Source organism: Kryptolebias marmoratus, linkage group LG15 (genome assembly GCF_001649575.2).
Source record: "Kryptolebias marmoratus isolate JLee-2015 linkage group LG15, ASM164957v2, whole genome shotgun sequence".
NCBI lineage: Eukaryota > Metazoa > Chordata > Actinopteri > Cyprinodontiformes > Rivulidae > Kryptolebias > Kryptolebias marmoratus.
This window is the reverse complement of record NC_051444.1, coordinates 17,593,333-17,618,166: the sequence shown is the minus strand read 5'-3', so window position 1 is coordinate 17,618,166 and position 24,834 is coordinate 17,593,333. Positions and strand designations below refer to the sequence as shown.

Here is a 24,834-nt window from a genome sequence, read left to right as displayed (position 1 = left end):
CTTTGTGTCTTTCTCCATTTCCCCGTTTGGACACGTGGACGCTCCAGTGTTTGTGTAGCGCTCTCTCACTGCAGCAGGGAGCAGCACACAGACGGTGCAAGATGTTCAAACTGCTAGTCTTTTCTAAATGCCATCAACAGAGGGTCAGCGTCTGTGCTCTGTGAACCGCTAAGTGACGCTGGTGTGTGTGTGTGTGTGTGTGTGTGTTGAGTTCAGGCAAATAGAAGGAAGGTCAAACCTGCCGAGAATGGACTGGAGAAAATTGAGAAAAACTGTAGGCAGTCTTTGCCTTTTTCTTCTTTTTTTTCTCTCACTGAATTTCAATGCTCAACACCATCTTTACTTGTTGTTTTTAATTTGTTTAGCTGAGAAAAGCTGTTATTTCCGGCTCACAGCTGGTTGATCAGCAGAAGTCAAATCAACAATCTGCAGCCACCGAACTGCATGTTGGGAAAACAACAACAAAAAAAACCATTAGAGTCCAGAAGCCAACATGTCTTTGAGCAGGACTGAGCTGCCCTACCTTTTATCCTGCTGCCTCTGACGTCAGAGGGCGCGGACATTTTGTCGGCAGCTTCAACGAACCAAGACCGGAAGTTAGGAGACCAAACCATCAAATTAAAAGTCTGGGGAAAAAAAGCTACTACTACAGTTTATCAGTGGGAAGAAATTATTTTGTTGGTTACAACACTCTGTAGTTAGAGTAAAGCTTTTATTTTTAGACCTGCTTGGAAATTTTTACTAAATAAAACCAAGGCAAACAAAGTTTACATTACATAATCTTTTATTATAGACATTATAAAATAAAAAGTCATGCCCAAATTTAGTATTAACTCACTTCCTGCATCAGCTTATTTTCTTACTTAAAAAATTAATTACATAACAACGCTGCAAAGACGGTTTACAAGTTTCCTGTTTCACAGACTGAATGAAATGTGTTTCTTTTCCCTCTGAACCTGTGAGGCGTGGCTCACGATGCAGACTGTCTTTGATCGCTCGGGTATTTGCAGCTTTTCAGTTCCTCTGCGTGTGTAAAACCATTAACCTGTTCAGGCCGATGGTTCAAAGATGATGTCAGGACCACATTCATGTTTATTGGTCCTTTAGTCAGGATGTCTTAAGTTTTTATACAGAAGGAGAAATGCAGCAAAATAAACTATCAGTGAGGTTAGGAGATCATTCATGACAAATGTTTTACTTTCAGACCTGTCCTCTTGTTTTGGTCTAATTTAATATATGGCCTGAGGGCCAGAAGTGGCCCTTGGACAATCTCCTTTGGGCCACAATATCCTTAAATATAAAGAAAGCAGCTTTAAAACAAGTTAATGAAAACCTGCATTTTATTAATGAAACTTAAGGCCTACTAAAATTAAAAATCTTGGACATTAACATGTAAATCTTTTGGACTAAAATAAGCCACAACATTTTTTTTTTTTTGCATGACAAGTCCATGTTCGTGTTTCCAAAACTAGATTGAAACTTAAAAACATTTTCTTTTTTGTTGCGTATTTTAAGTTGACAAATAATCTGTCACAAGAACCGGTAAACACAGAGTAATATTATATTTAGAAGGGATCTGGGAGACATATTCTGACCAAGCATGCTAACTCCACTACAACTTGTCCAAACAGGAAATGGAAGAAGAAGCCTGGCAACGTTTTCCAGATTATCTGTCTGAAAAAAAAAAAAAAAAATTCCAGTTCACCATGTGGTCTTTTAGTTGCTTTGAGAAGCTCGATTCGGCCATCTGAAAAGAAAATGTAGCTCATCCCTGGTTGGTCTTTCCCCGCTTTTAAAGTGCTTTTATTTTTCTCACACACGTTCAGAGAGATTAATTCAGCCTATACAGTTGTAGTTTGGTTAAATAAAGCAACCAAAACCCTTTTTCAGCGTGTGAGCTTGTGTTATGTTACTGTGAGCTGAAATTATTGTTAAAATAAGACAAAAGTCAAGTAAAGATTCAAGCGAGAACCTTGTCCCCGTCGAGCTTTTATTTTGTAACGCCTAAACAGGAAGTGTTCGTGTGTAAACTCGTCGCAGCGTTCGGCGCGCGCTCTTTGTGCGAAAAAAAAAAGAGGGAGGGGCGAGGAGGGGGCGGGGCAAAGGCTGAGCGTGTCGGGGCAGAGAGTCCCGTTAACCGCGGCTCACAGGGAGCGGACATTTTTTCTCACGCCATCCAGACGCGCACGCGAAGAAGAAAGTGAAGCAGGTAGGTCCGGCTAACCGAGTCCGCGAACTGTTAGCTAACTGTTGGACGTTGGGAGTAAAGCAGTGACGGCAAAAATAAAGTTCACGGCGCGCGCAAGTCACCAAGACTCTGCTCGGGTTTTATTCGCAATTTATTTATTTTTTTGTGACGGGTTTAACAAACTCCCCGAGGCTGCTGTGGCTCTGGCGGTTTTTTTTTTTTTTTTTTTTACTACCTGTAGCTTGTTCAGTTTGAAACAGCGCGCGGGGTCTTGTTTTATTTCTGAGTGAAGTTGGAAGTTGAGTGCGTGATTCGGGCTGAGCACCACGGACAGCTCCGGAGCTCCGAGCTCACACACTCCGGCTGCTCTACGTCACTCCGTCGGCTTCTCCATCCTCAGAAAACACCCTAACGTCAGGGAGTTAAACACCATCATGTGTGAGTGTATCTGCACACTGACCTCCGCGGTCAGCCCGAGTCAAGATGGCCACCGCAGCCGACTCACCTGAGCGAACCCAACAGCGGCTCCGGTTCGGCCGCTTTTTACAGATGTTCATCCGAAACTTGCTCGTAGGCGGAAGTCACCCGCAGAAGCCACTCCGAGGGCTTCCCAAGGCGCCAGATATTTACCTAAAACTTTTGGCGCTAACGGTCGGTTTGTCTGTTAGCAAAATATCTCTTGAGCCACTGGGCGGATTTTAACGAAACTCCCAGGAAGTGATTACTGGATGTACCTCTACGAGTCATTAGCTGTGAGGCTTAGTCCACTTCAAGGTGGCTGCCCCAGCTACTGGACATTAGTCGACAAGAGAGTGGCTCTAACTCGGTTAGTTTTACAGATTTGGAGCTGAAACTCTGCGTGGTAGTAGCTGGGAGTCATCCTCAACGCGTGCTCTGAGTGCAAACATCGTCCTCACTGATGTTGCATGACGTTTACAATATTTAGTCAGGAAATGCTAGGTCTTTATTTGACTCTGATCTCTCTGAGCTTCTGCCTTACTTCAATCTGTGTGTGTGTGTGTGTTGCAAGATGGTAGCTGGTTTGTTCCCATCACTGTGTTTATTTAAAGACCCAAGAGAAATCTCCGCCACCCAAACGTCTGTCCCTCCTTTTCCCCTCCTGCCCTTTTTCTGCCCGTGTTCGTGTTCAGGGCGAGGAGGACAAAGAGCTCATGCCTTCTTAGCGGGTCAAACACACGTGTGTGTGTGAGTGTGTGTGTGTTGTCTTTGGGAGGTGGCCCGGCATGCAGACAGGCAGGAGCAGCTTCATCTGAAATGGACTTTCAGTTTGGGCTCCGAACCTCAGCAGTAGTTTCTGCATGCTTGGCTCTCATTTCTGCTGTTTTTATTCAACTTGCTGTTCCTTTTTTCTCTCGTTCCTTATATTCGGGGCTCCCACACCATCATGAACAGTGTGTTGTTGTTGTTGTTGTTGTTGTTGTTGTTGTTGTTTTTCCCAGGTCTGGATAAATATAGAAAAGAAAAGGAAACAGATTATTGAAACACATTAGTGTTTCCAGACTCCTAACCTGCCTAACCAACCACCTGAATGGGGGGAAAGTCTGACACCTCTAATCAAAAAAGTAGTTTAAATCAGCAGAATTTACATTTCATGCAGAAGCTGTTATTCTTCCCAATATGCACTGTAAAACCAATTTAAAAAAAACAAACAAATTATCTGGAAAAAATTCCACTATCTGATCATTTTATGGACACTAAAACAACAACAACAATGTAATGTTTTGATGCCAAAAGTGGCTGAAAAATCATCAGGAAAATCTGAAAATTTGTGTCTGGATAATGTATGGACTTTCCAAGTTCCACTGTGTTTATTTACTTGTTGTTTTTTATTTATTAACTTGTAAACTGCAGCTGTTTCTGTAGGTAAACCAAAACACTTCAGCTGTTTTTTAAAAGCGCTGTATAAATGCATTCGGCATTAAACCGATCGATGTTCACCTTTTCGTTCACATCTGGACTCGTGCTCGAGCGTTATGGCGTGCACAAACCCAGGTTGCATAAAGTCAGCTTCATGGTGGCAAAATGGTGCCTGCTTTCACTGACGCGCGCACACACACACACACACCCCTCTCCTGCATCACTCCATCAGAAAAAGGTGAGAAATTACCACCCTCCTCCAATGTGGCGCTGCTAGCTGCTACATTTGCTAAAACGCACACATTTTCCTGTCCCTTCTCTCAGGCTGTGATCACATTTTCTTGCCACCGACTCGTTGGAGCGTCGAAAAGAGCAGCCGGCTCTGATTTCCTGTTCCTGTTCAGCGACGCCGTCTTCTTTGTGTTGCTGCTGGCTTTGTCCTGAGGAGACGAGCCGTGTTGTGGACTTGTTCTTAGTGTTGTCTGTGTAATTTGATCATGTCTGAGATTTATTTGGGTGGGGGTGGGTGGGGTATTTTAGAGGCCCTGCAGCTGATCGATCACTTTATCCAAACAGTGTGAACTGGCAGGCACCCTTTTCAGGAACTCTACCCTGAATTTTTGGTGTTTTTATGCAATCTAAAGGCCCCATGTGTAGTTTTTAAACCTCTGACAGAGCCTTACAAACTGTTTTAATTAACACGACAAAACTCTGCTAATCTACATGTGAGTTAATTTGTAGCAAACTCTGTCGAGCACAGAGTGAAGCGAACTGAACAGAGAATCCTTTCTGAGAACCTGAGATGTTTTGTGGTGAAAAATCACTGAATGTTCTTTCATTTTCTGTCAGTTTCACACCTCCTGTCCTTTGTCAGCTGACATGGCGGCGGTACTCTGAGTGCTTTCCGGGCATGACCAGCCTCTTGTTGCCCCCCCGCCCTCCCCTCAGCTGCACAAACACACCTGTGTACTCTGATCCTAATGCCCCAGCAGCATCCCGGTGTTTCTAAGCTGGCTGAACTCCTGATATGATCCCTTCTTATTGATCAGGATGAAGTGGTGGAGCTGAAGCTACCCGATGCCCCAGCTGCCCTCCGCATTAAAAATAATGCTTTAGTTTTAGCTAGTCTTTTGCTATTTTTAGTTTAGCTGACCTCTTGCTTCTTTTAGCTAGCATTTTACTGTTTACGTTTCTTGCCACCATTTGGTTACTTTTAGCTTTGAGTTTTCTTTCCGCTACATTTACCTCTTGCTCCTTTTGGCTAGGCTCTGCCTTATCTAGCTTTTAGCTAGTGTTCTGCTTCTTTTAGCTTGAACATTTCAGTTTTCAGCTTCTCAAGCAAATTTCAGCAAAGTCATTCAGTTCTCAGAGACTCTGATTCCTCCCGTTTCTTACGTACTGCTCTGTCACCTGCGAGCACAGGTGAGTTCGCCTCAATGAAGAACCTGTAAAGAGCAGCATGTTGACATGCATCCATGTTGACAGGCATCCATGTTGACAGGCGTCCACCTTCAGCAGAGTGCTGTAAATCTGTCCTAGTTTGAGCTGAAGTGAGTCAGAGATGTGAAAAAGAAGAACATATATGACAGAAAGAAAAGAGAGAGAGAGAGAGTGCTCTGTGAGTTATGTAAGTGTGTGTGTGTGTGTGTGTGTGTATTCTGTATGCCTACAGATTAATCCGGTGGGTTTTATCCTGACTGAATGGGACAGTGGGGCTTTGCGGTGATTATCCCTGCAGGCCACAAATGATTGCTTTGAATCTCCTGTATGTCCCGCGCTGTCATGTTGGCCTGCCTGCACAACGTTCTGTCTGCCTGCTCCGTTAAGATCGCGCTGACAGGTTCACTTAAAGTTGACAGATCGGGGAGTTGAAGAAGATGTGCGCAGGTGGTGAGTTGGTACCAGTTGTTGCTTTTTTTCCCCTCTCTGAAACGATTGGCAGCGCAGTTGTCCCTCTGAAAACGTTCAAAATCAGTTTGAAGTTGCTTTTCAGCCCAGAGTTTTGTAGAAAAATCATCTTTTGTTGAGAAAAGACGGAGTTGTAGTCATTTTGGTCAAACAACATTTCAAGGAGCAAGTCTCCATTGATCTGTTAGGGCTCAGACTATGTGTTGGAATTACTCTCAGCTACTACCAAATTACATTTTAGCTTATCTGTGGGCAATAAAAAGTAAAGCCTAATGTTTTTTTTCTTTCCACATTTGTCTTTTTATCCATTTCTTTCTTTAATCTGCCTGACTGCTGGAGCTTTTTTCCTGCCTCTCCTTCTTTGGATTACGTAACGAGGAAATTTCAGAAACACAACCTGTTTCGTTATCCGCATTCAGATAAAATGGACACGCCTAAATGCTGGAAACCTGCGGCCTCTCTTCATTTGGATTCTTGTGAAGCTGTAAAAACCAGAACCTGCCCGTTAGAAACGAAGCGTTTTTGCACAGGTGGTGGAACTTGAACCTTTTTTCTCCATCGCTCAGAAGCAGTTCTCGTTTTCCTAAATAACACGCAGTGTTAAGGCATTTAAAGGAAAAAAAAAGATCTTGTGGGAGTAAAGATTTTCTAGAAAAGCTAGCTTTGGCTTTTAAATTTAGTTCCTTAACTGCAGGAACTAGCAGTGATAGTAAAAAAAACTAAACATGCAAAAACACAACACCAGAAAATATAAACATGTCTTTAAAAGGTGGTGATATAACATTAAATCCTCTCAGATTACATAGGAAATGATGCTCTTTCAACTAAAATAAGACTTGCCTATTTCTAATCTATTTTGACCTGAAATTGATTTTGCATGATTATCTTAGGGTGTTTTGGACAGATTTGCTGACAGTTAAACTGTTCTGGGAAAGTTATTGCTGGGGTTTGACCAATGCCACATAGTATTTCTGAGGGTTGACTTATCCCTGAGCATGGACAATTTGGTTCTTAATATATTAAAATCAACAGGATGTAATGAGCTTTGTTTCTATTTGTTCAACATTCTGTCTGAGAGCTGGAAGTCAGGAGCTGTCCGTGGTCCTGAACAGAGAAACCTACAGTATCCTGGGTATGTTTCACATTTAGTTTAGGATGCGAGTTTCTTGATAAAAAAGAATTCTAAATATTTTCTATCATAACTGAACAAACCAGATCAAACAAATGTTTTCATTAACCGTATAGCCTTTAATAATGGAGCAGGAATCACTGTGTTTGTGTGTTTTGGGTGCATTATTTTAACCTTCCTGCTAACACGAACCCATGCTACTATACGCAGCTCTTTCACGACTTTAGTCACCCCTGAAATGAGCTGCCCGCGTCATTTTTACACAGCTGTGCAGATTCAGAGCACCACCAACCAAACTTTTCACAACTCTCTGAGCCTTTTCTGGATTGCAGCCTTGTGGCCATTTGGCTGTTGTAGTAAATCTGGCTTTTGTTTGACTAAAGAAAGCAAGTCAATGCCTGTGAGTGTGTGAGTGTAGCCAGCTGCTTGGTGTATTGCAGTCATGCAGAAAGGGGTGTGTGTGTGTGTGTGTGTGTGTGTGTGTGGGTGAACTATATGAATAGTTTAGGCCTCGGGCTCTCCTCTTGCTCTCTGCTCAGTTCAGATCCTTGTTTAGATTTCCACCATTCAGGTCATAATTTGTTTGCATGTTGTATATTTAGAAAACTGCCCTCAATAAAAGTTATTATTGCCCAATCACCATGAAAGGTGGCTGATAATGCTGCTGTGCCTGATCACTCTGCTTCTTTGTGTGTAAACCCAACCAGACGGGTGAGAAACTGCTGTCCAGGCCCTTAGTAAATACTACAGCATGTAGGTTTTTATGTTTGTGCGGGACATTTGTTTGTGTGTGTGAGGATAAGGCATCTTCCATCATTGCCCAGATGTGTGTGTGTGTGTGGGAGTGGGGGAGATATTGCTCGCAACAAAGAGCTGGAGCAGTTTTGCTGAACTTTACATGTAAACAATGTTTGTTCTTGATTGTGAGTCATGTTTCTGTCTCCATGTTTAGTTAGTTTTGGAACACAATCAGTTCAAGTTAATATAGTTTTGGTTGAAACTCTTTTTCTAAATTTCTTACCCACAAACAAACTTAACAGACAGAGACTGTCTGCTGGAGACGCGTCCCACTGCCTGAAATGATCCGCAGTGGCATCTTTGTTTTCCAAAAATCCCCCGAAATAATTTATATCAACCCTGCAGAAGATAAATTGTTTATTTAGGCAAACTGTCTCGACCCTAATCATTCTGACAGTTTTCTAGAGAGCAGGCGGGAAAAATCTGTGCAAGGAAGTATAAGAAGTGAATCCTGAGGTCATCAGTAGGATGAAACTGCACCCCTTTAAAGGCCCGCTGGGCGTTTCTGATCAGCCATTAATGGAAACCAGAAATAAAAACCTGAAAGAAGTTTTTGGAGAACAGTGATGGGGAGCAGGCAGCACCTTCAATGCTTCACATTTCTGTCTTGTGTCTGTTGGTGTGAACCACATTCATTTAAATTTTAAACTTTAAAGGCTTTAAATAAAACAGCAGCCAGCCCTTTGTTTGGTGCAGTGCACAAAAACTCTCTATTAGACCTGTGATGAACTTCCAGCCTGTCCAGAGTCAGCTGATGAACGCTAGGCCCTGTGACCCCACGACCCTGGGATGAATGCATTAGTGGATGAATATAAATGCATCTGTGAGCTTCTCTTCTGCAGTATTTAATCGCTTATTTCCCTCCTTATTTACACCGAGACATGGTGGGAGTGCAGTTCTTTAATTTATGTATTAAAATATACAGGAAAATGAAGTTAGGAACAGATGGCAGATTCATATCTCTAAAAAGCCAATAACGTGAGTCACAGTTTGTGTTATTATCTGCTCTTATAAGAATTTAAATGGGAATAAAAAATAAAAAAAAAGATTCACAGCAGGGCACGTCTGCGTCAGATAAAGGATTCAGTGAAAGAATTAGTTGTTGAAAGCCTCCAGTCAAGATTTCTACTTGGGTGCCATTTCTCTCATGCTTTTGTGCACTTTAAAAATTGTACAGTAAAGTGAAAAAAGAAAAAAAATCACAGCATTTATTCCTTTCAGCTCTTTTCATTCCTCCTTCATTAGTTCTCGCAGAGTTAAACTGTATGATTTCAAGAATACAAGAGCCAGGAGTCCAGCGCTTCGTTCGGTTCTGTGCGTTTTAGATTTGCTCTAAATTACACAAAGAAGAGAGCAAAAACAGAAGGAGCTGTGCTAATTTGCAGCCACTTTGTGCCTCTCTGCCCTATTACCCGCCTCACTTTAAATAGATCTGCAGGAATAAACCTGTGAAGGTGAAGGGAATGTGCTGCGACTTGAATGAAACTCGTCTGATTTAGGTTGGCGCCCCGATAAGCCTGTGTGAGAAACATGCGGCCGGACGACCGCCAGGCTGACCTGGTTTCCCTGGCTGGGAGACACGGTGCAGCCTCTCCGTCCTGATGTCCCATTTCCTTTTACGAGCTGCGTTCATCCCAGACGAACACGGCTCCTGATTGACCTCGGCCTTTTCACTCAGTTTGTCGTGTCAGAGTGGCATTCTGCTGCAGTGAACGATAATTACCGGGAGTCTCTTTGTCTCTCCAGTGATCCTGCTGCAGCTGGTGGAAGTGATTGGAGCAGCTTGTCACTGTGGTTTTGTGCTGATAAATACAGCTCAAACTGTGTTTCTATGTCTTTTCTTTCAATGGAGTAGTTTTCTTTCAGGAGCAGTCTGAGGACTATTTTAAAAAGCATGTAAATACATCATATGTGACCCGTGCTGGCAAAATGAGGAATTTTTTTCAATCTTGACTTATAATATTCAAATTTTCCATCTCAAAAGTTTCAAAACGATCTGCAGTTTGTTGAAATGTGGCGCTTTATCACCTGACAACAAGCTAGTTCTGTTTACCAGCGTGCTGGTTGGGAAACTCCCGTCTTTTATTGGTCTGAAATGGTGTCATCGGGAGTTCCAGCCCTATATCTAAATATGGGAATTCCCAAGCTTTACGATGAGGTCGAACATTATATGAAGGGATTTCCAGTCACAATGGCAGCCAGCAGAGAAATGATCAACTCCAAAGGAAAGTAGAAAGGATTTTCTTTTTAAAACCTACCTGTTAGAAAAGGTAAGTTGTGAGGATTATATGCTATTTTAGTCACTGGGTTTGCTTGATGGTGTCTTTATGGACTCCTTTTTATGCAAATCTCAATTATTGCAAATAATGTATATATTTTCATGGGTTTTTTTTGCACTGTAGCCTGTGCACAAATATATGTGATATTAAAAAGTTTTACAGTGGTGAAATTGTAAAAACAATTTAAAAAAAATGTAATTATTACACGTAGAGACGTTTTTTAAAGGTCGGAGCAGAAGCTGAGCAGGATCTCAGGAGACCCTGAAACAAGTCGTGGTTTCAGAACGTCTTCACTGCACACGCCCTCCAGGAAGTCTCTGTGAGGTTGAGAAGATGAGCAAAGCTTTAAAAATAAATAAATAAATAAAAACAGAGGATACCCAGCTTAAAACATGGTGGAAGTTGCCTCATGCTGCGGGACTTCATGTATGGGTGCAACGTGTTATCAGTAACAGTTTCAGGTCTTTAGAGGAACCAGAAACTCATAAAATGCTGTTTCTGAGAGTGGACCTTATGTACATGTCGTCTGTTTTCTTTACTTGTTGCTCAACCAAGTCAGAGACTGGTTTGGATCAGGTTCTAACAGGTCTACAGGTTCTAACAGGTCTACAGAGTCTCTACATCACACCTATCATGTTTATTATTGTTTGGCTGAGAGCTCATGTGCTGAAGGGACAGTATTTATAACAAGATAGCCATAAAAACATCATCATTTTCTTTGTGATTGCACCTTGAAGGCAACAGCTCTCATTAGTTTAGTTTTTAAGTATTTGTTTTCCATGGTGGCAGCCTTAACCCTCCTGAAGTCCTCAAAGGAGAGACAGCTACAGAGAGGAAGAGAAGTCCTTGGAGCTTCAGGCCACGGGAGAGTTAAAGTGCAGCAACAGAGACTCTATTATAAATAAACTAAATAACTGCCAGACAGAAAACAGGTTTCAGAATTACCAAAGCAGTTTGAACTCCTGTAGGATGCGCCGTCGCCTGACAAAACTCAGGCTTGACTTTTAAATGTGAGCGCCCTCTGTCAATAAACGCACGCCATCTGGACAGACATCAAAACCAAACAATGCGTAACGACGGCGGTGATTTCCACGAGCAGCTCAGTGTGCAGGGGAACAAAACGCCGTGTTGACTCGTTACGAGCAGCTGCTCCACGGGTGCCTTCATTGCCTCGTTGCATTTATTTGTTGGGTTTTTTTTCTTTGAATGTTTTGTTAAAATAAAAAAAAAAGCTCTGCAGTTGCAGTGAAATGAAAAAATAAACTACCTGGGAAACTCGTATTAAACTGCCCGGCGATCAGTCCTGATCCAAACCCTTCAAAAGACCTCTGCACACATCAGAAATCAGACAAGGTTTCCCCATTTACATCTGAGAGACATTTTCTTTTATTTCTTTGTCCATACACACACACTTATATTCATACATACATACATATATACATAAATAAAAGTGTGTGTTCATGTTATGTGGGTGTGTATGTGTGAGTATGCCACCTGGAGATGCACAGTTAAAAGAGTGCCTTTTCTGTTGTTTCATGTACGTTTTTATAGATGCATATTTTTACAGGAATATTTATGAAATTCAGTGGTGACAGTAACTCTAGACAGAAGGCTTTTAATGTGATTCAGATCCTAGTTTGAGAATCGTTAAAAATATATTTGACATTTTTTAACGCTGCATCGTTTTCACACCATTTTATAGTTTTCTAATCAGTTCTTTTTCATTATTTCTTTATTTCTTTATTCCGGTAGAAGCGAATGCAGTGTGTGTGCGTGTGTGTGTTCTCTTCACCCCTCGCTGCATTTTAAAGTGTGTGTTTTCTTCAGCGTGGGAGTTCAGCTGAATCTCACAGCCCAGTCTGAGACGTTCCTCTGGTGAGGAAAGATCTGTGACGACCCGTAATGCCCTCCTCACACACAAACCTCTGACTCTTTTAATCGAACGAGACAAACTGTGAGGATGACGGAGACGATGGTACAGGTGAAGGGCGAATCTAACTTTAATTGCAGTAGGAGCAATGGGCCTTTTTTTTTGTTTGTTTGTTTTTTGCCTTACCTGTTTTTCCTCACGGAGGCTCGAGTTGTTTCTCGTCACACACACACACACACACACACACATCCTGTTTCCGCTTCTTCAATCAGCAGCTTTTGGGGATTAATGCTATTAATATTTCAATCAATAATTCACCGGTGCCCTTTCAGTCTCACACTCGTGCCCGTGTTCTCCCATCAGGCTCGGTTTTGTTGCACTTCTGACCCCCACGAGAGCAAAATAACACCAGCTCTAATTAGTTGAGTCACTTCAGGGTGACGCGTTTGTCAGCAACAGATGAAAATCAGGCTCTTATGTGTAAGGAGCGGGTGGATTTTAACCCAAATGTTTAGCCAACTCTTCCTCTTTCCTGGACACACATCCTTCAGGGTGGGGGCGTGGAAGGCGGATGAAGAACAAATGAGAAGGCGGCAGATAGGAGATGGAGTCAGAGTGTGTGTGTGTGTGTGTTTGTGTGTGTGTGTTTGAGAGAGGAAGAGCAGAGAAAACGGTGGAGGCTAAATCCTCTTTTCCCTCCTGGCTTTAATCTCCCCGTGGGCTGAGCCTGGCGGTTCAGGCCTCACAGCAGCTGTCAGTCAAGACGAGTGACGGGTGGGGGTGGGGGGAGGGCCGCTCAGACCTGTTCCACGTCAGCTGGAGCTGTGTGCGCGCTCGGATACGAGATACGGCAACATATGGAAAAGGAAGGGATTCTCAGAGTTGATTGGATGAGGACAGAGAGGACAGAGAAGGGAACTGTTGGGACACGGGTGCGTTTGTTTAACCCTCTGACTGAAGAGGAGTTAAAAACTGATCTTAAATACTTGGATATAATAAGAATGTCGTCTGTGTTGCTGTCAGCGAGTCGGGGTTTGTGTTGTGAGGATTGAAGACGTTGTTTGTATACAGAGTTTTAAAAGGAAGTCTGTTTTCTGCAATCTCAACGATGTTTGAGCCTCGTTTTGGTCTTTTGACTGGAGGATAAAATAAAAAACCTGACTAAAAGAGGCTCGAACAATAAGTTTCTCCTTTAGATTCAGGTCAATGTGACACGGTGCTGCTCTGAGCCTCCCAGGGTATGACAGATACCCGAGACGAACTTGGTATGTTGACACGTTAAACACACAAAAAAAACTCACATGCAATAATAGTCTGGTTACGCAAACAAACCAGCAGTGCGCTGTGTGCCCCGTTGAACGTACTTTATTGCTTTTTTCCATGTCATCCTGGAAAAATAAAGGCACACAACAAAAATACTGTCAGCTTTTTAGAAAATTTCCCAAAAACTTTGGAATCAACATTTGTACTCACATGTATATATGTGCAAGGTGTACATACTTCAAACTAATTAACTTAAAATATTCTAACTTGTTAACACTGTTATTTTGATTAATATTACCAGTTTTCTACAACTGTTTAAAAAAAAAAAAGGAAATTATTTGTAGTAAATTCACATTCTTGTTAGTAAGTTTTAAAATTCCCAGTAAGATTAGGTGTCAACAGTACTTTTAGGGTCTCAGGCGACCAATGCTAATTAAATTAAACTGGCATTGTCTGGAGAAAACGCTCGCTCCTTTTCATGCCAACGTTTGAAACAAAAACCTTGCACGATTTGTTAGTGCTCAGAGTATCTGTTGAGGATGACTCTCAGCTACTGCTGCCCCACGTTTGAACTCGATATCTGTAAAACTAAGTGAACTATAGTCAGCGAAATAGCTGTGGCGACCATCTTGAATTGTTTTGACTCCAGAGTCCAGACGTTCACTAGCTGTAGAAGCAGAAGTATATCCAGGGATTCCTTTCTGAGAGTTTTATGAAAATCTGTCTCTTGGTTTGTGAGATGTTTCGCTAAAAGACAGACAAATGAACACACACACACACATACACACAGACACGGACAATTACATGATCACCCGCCTGGCGATCAACCTAAAACAGCTCATGTAAAGGAGCATCTCGAAGGCTGTTTGCAGTCTTTATAAATTGAGAAGATAAGACTGAAAATGAGATTAGGAGCGGTCCCCCCTGCTGTCTGGTAGGAACTGAAACGAAGAAGCTGTGTGTGTGAGATAACAGAAAGAGCTCCCTCTGCACAGAGACCAACGATCAACAGCTGATCGATAACAGAGCACCTCACTGAGAGGGGAGAACGCAGCAAGAAGCAGCAGGAAGAGGAAACGTGGACACGTCAGAGCTTTAGGGCCAGGATGGAGTTAAACCGAGGCGGCTGTTTGTAGATCTACTCATCCATGTTTCAGTTCTCTAGTTTTATGATGGCTTACAGGATCACTCCTGCTTACAACATGTGTCACGCACATATATTCATCGTTTGAGTGCTTGATTTAGAAACTGGAAAAATGCTAAAATGTCTAAAACTTTACTTGCACAATTTACGGGGCGTGTACTCGCACATCATCTGCTGAATTCCTACTCCTCTTTAAAACAGAACAAACTGCAGTACCAATCAGACAAAACAAACATTAATGGTCGAGTACAACACTAATACAGCATCAGTATCACATGAAAACACATCAGAGCTGTGAAAACGCACGCATTGTTTGAAAAGGAGGCCTTGGATTTGAAAACAAACGATATAAGAGGCAAACAGAGTGTTTCATGAAAGAACACTGGAATTATAATATTATGTTATTACAAATAAATGTAATTTAAATGTTTTAAAAATACAAAAAAGGACTTCACCAGTAAAGCAGAACACATGAGAACAAAAACCAAACCTTTAACATTTGATGCTATTTATGTCCCACAAAACCCAGTAATTCATCACATTTACTTTAAATCTTTATAACAGACTGTCAGGAAAACGATCAGAAAATCCATGAACGTCATAACCCGCTAACTCCAGATATCCCCAGACTCAGTAAGGAGTCGTAAAGATGACCTAATGTAAGTTTAGTGTGAATAACGGGATATTTACCTGTAATAGGATTCTTGGTTCCTTTGCCGTTTAGACTGCCACATTTTTGTTTTACAGTGAATCCGAGAACAACTTTTTTTTTTTCTCCCTGCGCTCCAGCATGTCTTTCTGAAGTGCATGGCTTGTGTGGACCCTTAATTGGGTTCAGCTCATGCAGTTTCTCGTCTCTCAGCACCCTGCGAACCCCCCGTCACCCTGAAGTTCACCTGCAGGGCTGCTGATGTGTGGAGTCGGTGCTGCTGCTGCTGCTGCTGCGCTCGCTTCGGATTGAGGCGGCCGCCAAAGGGTTAAAACATAAAATGTCAACATAAATATTTCAGTCTTGCTTCGCAGAAATAGCAGACAACACACACACACAAAGAAAGAGAGCCTGAAAGCACTTTGAGGACATAGTTTTTGCCTCTCTCCCCTCCCCTCTCTTTTCCTGGCACATGCTCAATTATTAACTCCCGTGAGGACTCCGTGGTGAAGGAGGAGAGACACATGAAGACATCAGTTTGATACGTTATCAAACGTCCAGCTGCCCGTTCACCTCAGGGATCATGTGACCCACGGGCGTTTCTATAACACACAATCAGTCCAGTTTTGGCACATTATCTTGGCGGAGTAGACTTTAAAAAACCCCACCATCCCTTGCCACAGCACCAAGCGGCAGTCGCCCCTCGACGCTCCTGTCGTTTGCAGCAGATTAAATCACGCGAAGCTCGCCCGATCCCCGAGCTGAACGCAGCCGGGTGGTTAATTTGACATCGGCAACGAGCCGCTCCGGAGTGAAGACGCAAACGTATTAGACTCCCAAATGAGCTCTGATTGGACCAGATGAGATTATTCGCCTAATCAGAAGTCCTAATTGTTCGGGGAGACAGAAGCAGAGTGTGAAGGATGAAGGAGAGGAGCTGGGCTTTTTTTTTCTTCTCTTCTCCTTCATCCCGCAGCAGGAGCGGCAGGATGGCCCTCAACTCAGACTCCACAGGAACAGGAGCATGCATTTTTCATGGGCCGCTCTGTGAGCTTGTGTGAAGTATTATCTGGCAGAGCTGTAAAAATAGACCCCCCCGCCCCCCGGTCTCTGTTTCCGGTGCTTCATCTTCAAGAGATCTGTCTTGTTCATCTTGCTCCCAGTCCTGGCTGTGGCTCACTTGAGTTCGAGGTTGGGCGTCTTATCCAAGGTGTTAGACGAACTTCAGTCTGTTCTCTGGTGTTTCTTTATTTTTAAATATTTTTAATAAAAGGTGACATATCCCTACATTTCTTTGAACCTGTGAGCCTTTAACGCCACGCAGGGCGAGTTTCTTGATGCTTGATGGAGGGCCCGCGCAGCCATTTTGAAACCGTCGTTTTGAAAGGCAGTACACGCGGCTTTGAGTTTGAAATTAGGCGCGACTGCCCGGCTGCTTCGGTAGTTCAGTGTGTTGAACTCCATCCATCCATCCATCCATCCATCCATCCATCCATCCATCCATCCATCCATCCATCCATCCATCCATCCATCCATCCATCCATCCATCCATCCATCCATCCATCCATCCATCCATCCATCCATCCATCCATCCATCCATCCATCCATTTTCTTTACTTGCCTCTCCATTGCTGGTCGCAGGGAGCTGGTGCCTCTCTCCAGCAGTCACTGTGTGAGAGGCCTGTGTCTGTTTGTGTGTTTGTTTATCTGTTAGCAAAATATCTCGTGAACCAGAAGACAGATTTTATGCAAACCCTCAGAGAGTAATCTGATTCAAGATGTCTGCCGCAGCTAATGGAGCTTTTCAAACACAAAAATGGCTACAACTCTGTCAGCTTTACAGAGATTTAGAGCTAACATTTGGCGCACTAGTAGCTCAGAGTCACATACTCAACACAATGTAATCTTATTAAATGTTTTTTTTTCTTGTTCCTTTCTTTTCCCAGTTCTTTCTGACTGAGGTCAAAGTTCAGCGGTCGTCATGGCAGATGAAGCGGACATGCGCAACGAGCTGGCCGACCTGCAGACGCGCGCGGACCAGATCGCCGACGAGGTACGGGCAGACGCGTGGCCACCCTGGGGAGGAAAGAGGGGGTGGCGTTTAGAACATTGTGATTGTGGGTCCAAGCGGGTGATTTGTGGCGCTGCAGCTGAAACGAACCCTTTCAGGACGAAGTCGGGACAGGGAGAAAAGAGCTGTGAGGCTTAACGCGCGGCGCTCCTCTGTGACATGCCAATTATAATTTGACATTTGAAAAATGTTCTTGTAAGGACGCAGGAATGTACCTCTGAACGCCCCCGGGCTGACAGGCAGTTCCTCTCCTGTGACCGTTTCCTGTGTAGATAGCCCTTTTTTTTTTTTCTCCTCCTACTCCGTGCTTTATTCGTTTATTTATTTCGGATAAGGAGGAACTTTGGCCTTTATAATGAGCCGAGAAGGAGCTCAGGAGAAGCAGATAATTCAGCGCGGGCGGAATAATAGAAGAGCTCAAAATGGCCTCATTAAACATTCATGAGGAGATAAAGCGAACCAAGGGGGCGGCCGTGGATGGAGACTTATGGAGGCAGAGGAGAAGCCAGAGAGGAGAGGCTGAATTGGGGATTAGGACAAATGAGTTGACTTTGGACGGGCTTGTGTAGAATTACTAAACAAAAAGGTTGTTTAGTAATTCTACACATGGTTAGTTTGAGCAAAGCAAGAGAAAAGATCAGGATTACTTTTATGACAGGATAACTTCGACACGCCTGTCTTTGTGTACTGTAGGAAGGCGCAGAGGTGGGGTTAGCTGTTCCAGATCCTGTCCTTTCTGTCTGTCCCTGTGTCCTTCTGGACGTCCAGCTAATAACTTGTCCCCCCTCTCTCTCTCTCTCTGCAGTCTCTGGAGAGCACTCGACGTATGCTGGCTCTGGTTGAGGAGGTGAGTCCTCTGATTCGACGACTCGCATCATGTTCACACGAGTCACCAACAACTCTGGCGTTTTGTATTTGCTGTCATTTAGGAACAAAGTACATGGCCCTCCATTCTTCTTCTAGAAAGAAGCACACAAGGGTAGATGTTATGTGAAAATGGGGGGGGGGGTCTGATTTATTTTGCACTCTAGGTTTTTTTTTCTTGCGTTAACACACAAAGCTTCACACTGAACTTGAGAAGGATGATTCTGTGGTCGTCTCACTTCTTCACAGTCCCAATAAAGAGCAAACGCTGCTTTCGTCGGAGCTCATAGACGACAGAGAGAGTTTCACCAGCCGATGAGAGCCGCAGAATTACTCAGATTTTTAAATTTTTTTCAGGATGTCACAGGTTCTGGTTGGTCTCCTGTCAAAACAGACACCCTGCTGCTGCTAATCCTGGAGTGTAAGAAGTGAAAGAAGACCGCTATTTTACTGAGCTTCATCTAATCCTGATTTCTTTCCACTGTCTGACATAAAATGCTGTCAGATGCCATCTTGGGTATTAACACAGAAGAATAAAAAGCGTTTTAAAAGCTGTAATGAGAAATCAAACACATGGTCAGCCTGTAGACATGTAGCCCAAATGCTGAACTGAAGATGCTTTGCAACAAATAACCCTTACTGTACGCTAAGTACGCTTCTAGCTTAAGTTATATCAGAACCGGACAGAAACAACCTGCTCATTTATAAAACCTCTCCCAATCCTTCTGATCTAGTTTTCCTGAACGGTGCCTCTAACATGTCAGACTAAATGTTTTCTGCTTGTTTTATTTTTTGATATATAATTAATTCTATTAGTCATTATTTAAAGGCTTTACTGTTTAGGAATGATTAAAAGCAACTCTTCTACAGCTAAAAAGAAATAACCTCCCAGGTTTAGTTTGACAATAAAATGCTCGAGCGGCTTTGCACGTCGGACGTGTGCTGCTGTTTTACGTGAGCTTCACTGCAGAGACGTGACCTCGGTCCGTCCTCTGTACTGTCCACTCCGTCCAGAAGGGGACAGGGCGAGGCCAGCAGCTGCAGCTACCTGCTCCACAGAGGAGGACAACTGGGTGTTTTTATCTGTGGTTAAACCGCTGAAATAATCAAGATTCAGTGGAGCAAACACGAAGTCTGCGTCTGATGGTGGAGCCAGTTCAGCCTCCCCCCGTGCAGTAAAGTGTACGTGCGCGACAGGACGTTATGACCGCAGCTCAGAGGGCTTATAGTGAAGCTTACGCTAATTGAATAAGTTGGCGAGTGATCAGGGTAGTGAAACCGCACTTGTCCAGGGTTCGGCTCCATGTCTGTTTGCTCAGTTTCTTATAAAAAAGGTAAAAAAAAATATGGGTATTAAAAGACTCAGGATGCCAAGCAGTGTCCTGAACTGCACGAAAGTGATGCTTCAGACAAGAAGTGCTAGCCTCCGTCATTTCTTCATTCGTAAATTCGCTTCACAAGAGAAATTACAGCATGAGAAACAACTTGAAACTGTTTTATTTGACAGCATTAAGAAAGCAGCTGGTTGTTCGATTCAAATAAAAATAGCTGTCCATTTCCATAATCTCACTGAGTCTCTAAATGTTGTACATTCGACTAATTATTTTCCCGTTTAGAGAAATAAATTATACTCAAAGAGAGAAAAAAAAGCCCTTTCATGCCCCTGAGTTAATCAGGAAACTGGAGGTGGTTTGTGCAGCTCTTGGAGAAAAGGAGTAAATAGATTGGCTGATTTTGTCCAAATCTGACCAACTCCAAGAACAAACACCCCTGCAGGCACTGATCCCTGCAGAACGAGCGTCTGTGGAGTTTCTGCTGGTGGTTCCACACACTCTCTGCTGTGAAAAGTTTAACGTGCTGAGAGGTGGACTTCGTCACCTGTGACCCGAGCTGTCCTTCCCCGTGTCTTCTGTCTGCCGCCTGCAGTCAGTAGATATTAGAGCCGAAACAACAGAAGAGGATTTTTACCATATCTGTTTCACGAGCTGCGAAGGAGAGCTTGTGAAATAGCTGTTTCTGATAGGAGTCATTTAAATTAATCCAAGAAAAAGCTTCATCTCTATACCTCTGGAGTCGCTCCGCGCTGTTCTCTGAGACTTTAAAAGATGGATTGTTCCGAGCGATCAATAAAGTAACCTGATAATATGCATGAAATGTGAACATTTTCTTTAAATATTCCACCATGACCTCTGAGCTGCCTTCCATTTTTCACTTTTATCTGCATGTCTTTATTTAAATCCGCTTTATTCTTCCCTTTTTTTTTTTCATACTCTTACACAAGCACCGTAACGTAAAAGGGACAAAATATTTCCTGGAAACATGTGCCTCTCTCTTATTTTACTTTATGGTACACAAATCAGGCCTTTGAATTCATTGTGCTTCAGCGACGCAATCTGGCCTCGTCTCCTCCGAATGTGACCCGTTATTCATTCTCAGGGCCTATGAGACGCTCGCGTTTTCATCATCGTGTATCTCCCTGCATCCGCCGTGGATGTTGAGCTGCCTCACACGTTAACTGAGTGGACGTTGTAAGGGTGGAGAGTCTGAAACGACATTTTAGATTTAGGCGAGGAACGGCTGAAGTGACTGAAAATGAATCGCAGAATCTTCTACAGTACGGCTAACACAATTTGGACTAATTGTCCCTTCCTTGAAGTGAGCTAAATAGAAACACTGTCACCACTTTTATGCTTAAATATAGTTGGAGTCATCAGTTTTGCGCAACGAAATAAAAAAGCTGGAAGCAGCTGACCTGTCTCTTTTGTAAAAGTAACAAAATCTCCCTTATATCACTCATATACTGTAACAAAAACAAGATGTTAAAAATGAGGACAGGCAATTTGTTATTTGTTATTCAGTCTTTTAAATGGCATCAATAATTGTGGTAATTTGCTTATTTGTTGCCTCTTCTCTTAAAGAGACTTTCACAGAATTTTTTATTTGTGTTTCTTTACACAAAAAGAAAGGAAGAAAATAAATAAAGACCAAAAATCAACAAATTTCTGGAAAGAAAATGACTCAAATCTAGTGATGTCAGCCGTTCTTGGAAGTATTGAAAAAGCTCGCGCGACAAAAAAAATGTTCCAATGATTAAAATCTGTAGACCTTAAGCTTTTTATGAAAACTCTTATCTCATCAGAGCTGCAGGGAGCAGAAATGAAAACCCGCGTGGTGGCTCTGGAGGACGGGAGGTAGAAATCAGTGGAGGGGGGGACAAAACAAAAACAAGATGGAGGCGAAGAGCAGAGAGATGGAGGATGAGATGAAGGCGGTGACTGAGATTCAAACTGATTGAACAGACTCTGTGAAGGACATCAAACCTAAATCCACTTTCTCTCTAAGGCGGAGAGGCAAGCTCGTCTTTCCTGAAGGCTGGAGCTTGTATGATTAACGTTGGAACCGGGACAAAGTCACTGCTTTAAAAATACTTCTAATGTGACTGTATGTCCAAGTTATTGTAAAAAGTTGTCAGAAAGTTTTACAGTTAAGACTAGTCAGGTTGAAGTGAGCCTTTAACCTCTTTTCTTCGTTTACAACCTGTGTTAACAGCTTTTCTGACGGGTTTGTGTTTCAAATCTTTTAAACAAGTCCTGGTCTTTCAAGGATCTTGCTCATTAGAAAGTCACTGTCTTGTTGGCGGTTTTATGAACAATCAAGATGAAGGAAGCTGCGGGGCAGACTTTTAGTTTTTGTAGAGTTTAAAGTGGGAGTCCACAAGTCAGAAGGCGCCATCAGTGTGGCCATTTTTATATTCAGCTTTTTATTTTATTTAACCAGGTAGATCTCACTGAGATTTAAAAATCTCTTTTCCGAGACAGACCTGACGAAGAATGGCAGCAGCACGCAAATGTGACAAAACATGAAAACCACAGTTATCCCAGCGCAGTTACAGGACATCCTAATAAGCAGCGGGATTGAAAGAAGAGAACAAGCGAGCGCTAATACACCCAGAGCTACCATATCAGTGAAAACATTTTTTAAACCGATGCCTTGTTTAAAAATTTTTTTAAGAATGACCTTAGAAACAGCTTTAAGTCTTTCTGCAGCTGATCCCAGTCTGAAGGAGCAGCGAACTGGAAGGATTTTTTTGCCGTAATCTGTACAAACATTTGGTCCAGTTAATAAAATGTAATCTTTAGAGCGTTGTGAATGACCTCCTGAGGACTTCTTAGCAATATAGGAAGTGAGATAAGAAGGAACTAATCTGAAGATGGCTTTGTAAATAAAACGATGCCAATGACAGAATCTGCGGGTGGATAAAGCCGTCTAATCCGAGGAAGCTGTACAGAACAGCGGCGGGTAAGGCCTCCAACGCTGGCTATGAAATGTAAGGCCCCATGATATACAGAGTCTAACACATGCAACCAGTGGGTGCATATAAACTGTATCTTCATAGTCCAGGATGGACAAAAATGTGGCAGCAGGGAGACGTTTTCTAGCCTCAAAAGAAGAACACGATCAGATTCTGGAAGAAAAACCCAACAACTTTAGCTTCAGCTTTTTCCCCAGCTGTTATCAATAATAAAAACCTAAGTATTTATGCTCTGAGAGCCTTGAAGAAGAGTAATGGGAGGCAACAAATGTGGTTTGGACTTAGCGTTGGAGAATGACATTAGTTTGGATTTCTCAACATTCAGCACAAGTTGTAAATCACACCGATTGGTTGTTTGGAAACTAACAACCTAAATGGGTGGATTGAAGTAATCAGAGGATTGTGGGATTAACTTGACTCCAATTCTTGGTTGCTCTGAATTCGGTTCTAGTTTCTGTTCGGCCAAGAGGCAGAGCAACGGGCCAACATGTGAGGAGTTTTTTTCTCGTTGAATACTGAGCAGATTTAAGGGAGAAAGCTGAGGGTCCGTCTCACCGAAAGCTGTCTCACCCAGCAACAGCTGTGTTTCTCCTTAAGGACTGTCCCAGACGCGCAGTGAACCTCCTAGTGACACCCTTTAAAGCACTTTTACAACTTAGGTGTAGGAGAAAAACACATCTTTGGGAAATAAATGGGTAAAGAATAAAGCGGTCCGTCTCATGTCAGCACTGCTGCCCGAGCATAAACATGATGAGAAGGAAAAATAACACTTCTAATAATGTCTTTAAGGCACCTTTTCTTGTTTGTGTCCTCAAGGAATTATTTCAGGGAAAAACTGCTAAATGAATTCAGGTGACTCACGGCAACATGTGAACAAGAATTGACTGTGTGTGCGTCAGAGTGTGTGTGTGTGTGTGACTGGCCCCATACGTACAGAAGTGATGACACTTCATCGGACTCTGCCAGCTGGCGGGGTCCGATATCCTGTCCTGTAGTTCTAAAGCCTGCCCCCACATACATCTGATTTCCCAGTGATTATTTTAGAGTAAACAAGCACCAGAATTATCAGCCCGCCAGAAAAAAACTCTGCAGTCGGTTATTTTTGTCCTCATCATGCCTAATGAGCCATTTTTTCCTCTCCTTCCATTTAGGTCCTTGGCCTTACAGAGATAAGAAATAAAAATACACTTCGAAGCAAACGAGAGAGCGCTCGTGAGCACATAATTCATCCAGTTTAAGTGATATTAACACGGGACACGTTTGTCTCGCCGATGTTTATCCCCGCTCTAAGAAGGTCAGTGCGCACTGATGAAAAAATCAAGTCGCGCGTGAAACTGAGCGCCTTCCATGTTTTAATATATCAGTCGGAGGAAGGAGCGAAGCCGTTACTTAGCTGCACGCACACACTGGGCGAGCACTGAGGCATTGCGTTACATAACCAAACCCATGTAGGGGAGAAGGAGCGGGACAGTCGTCTCGCGGGCCAACTTTGGAAGCCGAACCAGAACATTTTCATTAGTGGAGCTTTGTCTGCAAATCTCTGAAAGCAGAACCAAAAAATAAAAATAATAATATTCCTAGAATCTGTGCAGGGCTCTGCCTGTTTTTTTTTTCTTTTATTAAAACAGTTGTGCTGATTTTCTGCTGGGGGTTAAGTAGTTTTACAGTTTGATTTCATAGCTGGGTTTTGGGTGTTTGAGACCTAAACCAGGCGGTGGAAAAGACACGATCAGGCAGAGCAGAACTAGCTGACAGTGACGATGCCTGTAAGAGAACTAAGCTTTTAATACCAGCTGATGCAGTTTGATTTGACTTTTTGTAGTGAAATTTAACTTTTAAGAGCTGAGAAAGGGGATTTTCCAAGCAAATAAAACGCCTTTGACCAAATGTGGAAAACAAGCAAGCTCTCAAACAACCATAAAAAGTATTTATTTTTTTGGCCTATATTGCCAATTTACAATCTAGAAGTGCTGGGAGGTGGATTTTTATAACTTACCGCTTTTAGCAAACTTGCATAATTCCAGACTGACATTGCCTAACTTTTTTCTGTCAAATCACGACGTTTTGTTGCTATCAGTCAAACAGTTTGTGACAGACAGAAGCTGCTTCAAATAGGCAGATGGAGAACTGTGCAACCAGCCCCGTGTTTTAGACAAAGACAGCAGATATTATCCTGACAGCGTCACCATCTCAAGTATCAACCATGAAGCTAAAAACGGTGAACTTTAGTGGCCTTCGGGCTGCGTGACAGAGTGCCTTTTAACCTTCTGGTAAGAGAGAATGTCAGTAAAGTCCTTTAACGTCCGTCTGTTTCTGCTGTGCTGCACGAATATCGGTTTCAAAAATGTGATTTCAAATTGTAATTTGACCCACTTCTGCTTTGTGCAGCTCTGTCGACCTTTACTCACCTGTCACTTTTATTCCTTCTCTTTCCTGTTTTTTTCCCCCTCTATCCTGCCCTTTCTTTATTTACCCCCCCCC

The 24,834-nt window shown here is 42.8% G+C and overlaps 1 protein-coding gene across 2 annotated transcripts in view; it reads left to right on the top strand.

The window, feature by feature from the left end:
• Positions 1–2,105: 2,105 nt before the first annotated feature.
• The window catches only part of LOC108243331 (synaptosomal-associated protein 25-A-like), a 34,052-nt gene continuing 11,323 nt past the window's right edge, over positions 2,106–24,834 (top strand). For both annotated transcript variants that reach the window (XM_017428689.3, XM_017428690.3), the window contains exons 1-3: positions 2,106–2,209; positions 17,053–17,159; positions 17,983–18,024. In XM_017428689.3, the coding sequence (XP_017284178.1) occupies positions 17,088–17,159; positions 17,983–18,024 (114 nt within the window). In that variant the 5' untranslated portion in view covers positions 2,106–2,209; positions 17,053–17,087. The remainder of the gene's footprint in view (positions 2,210–17,052; positions 17,160–17,982; positions 18,025–24,834) is intronic.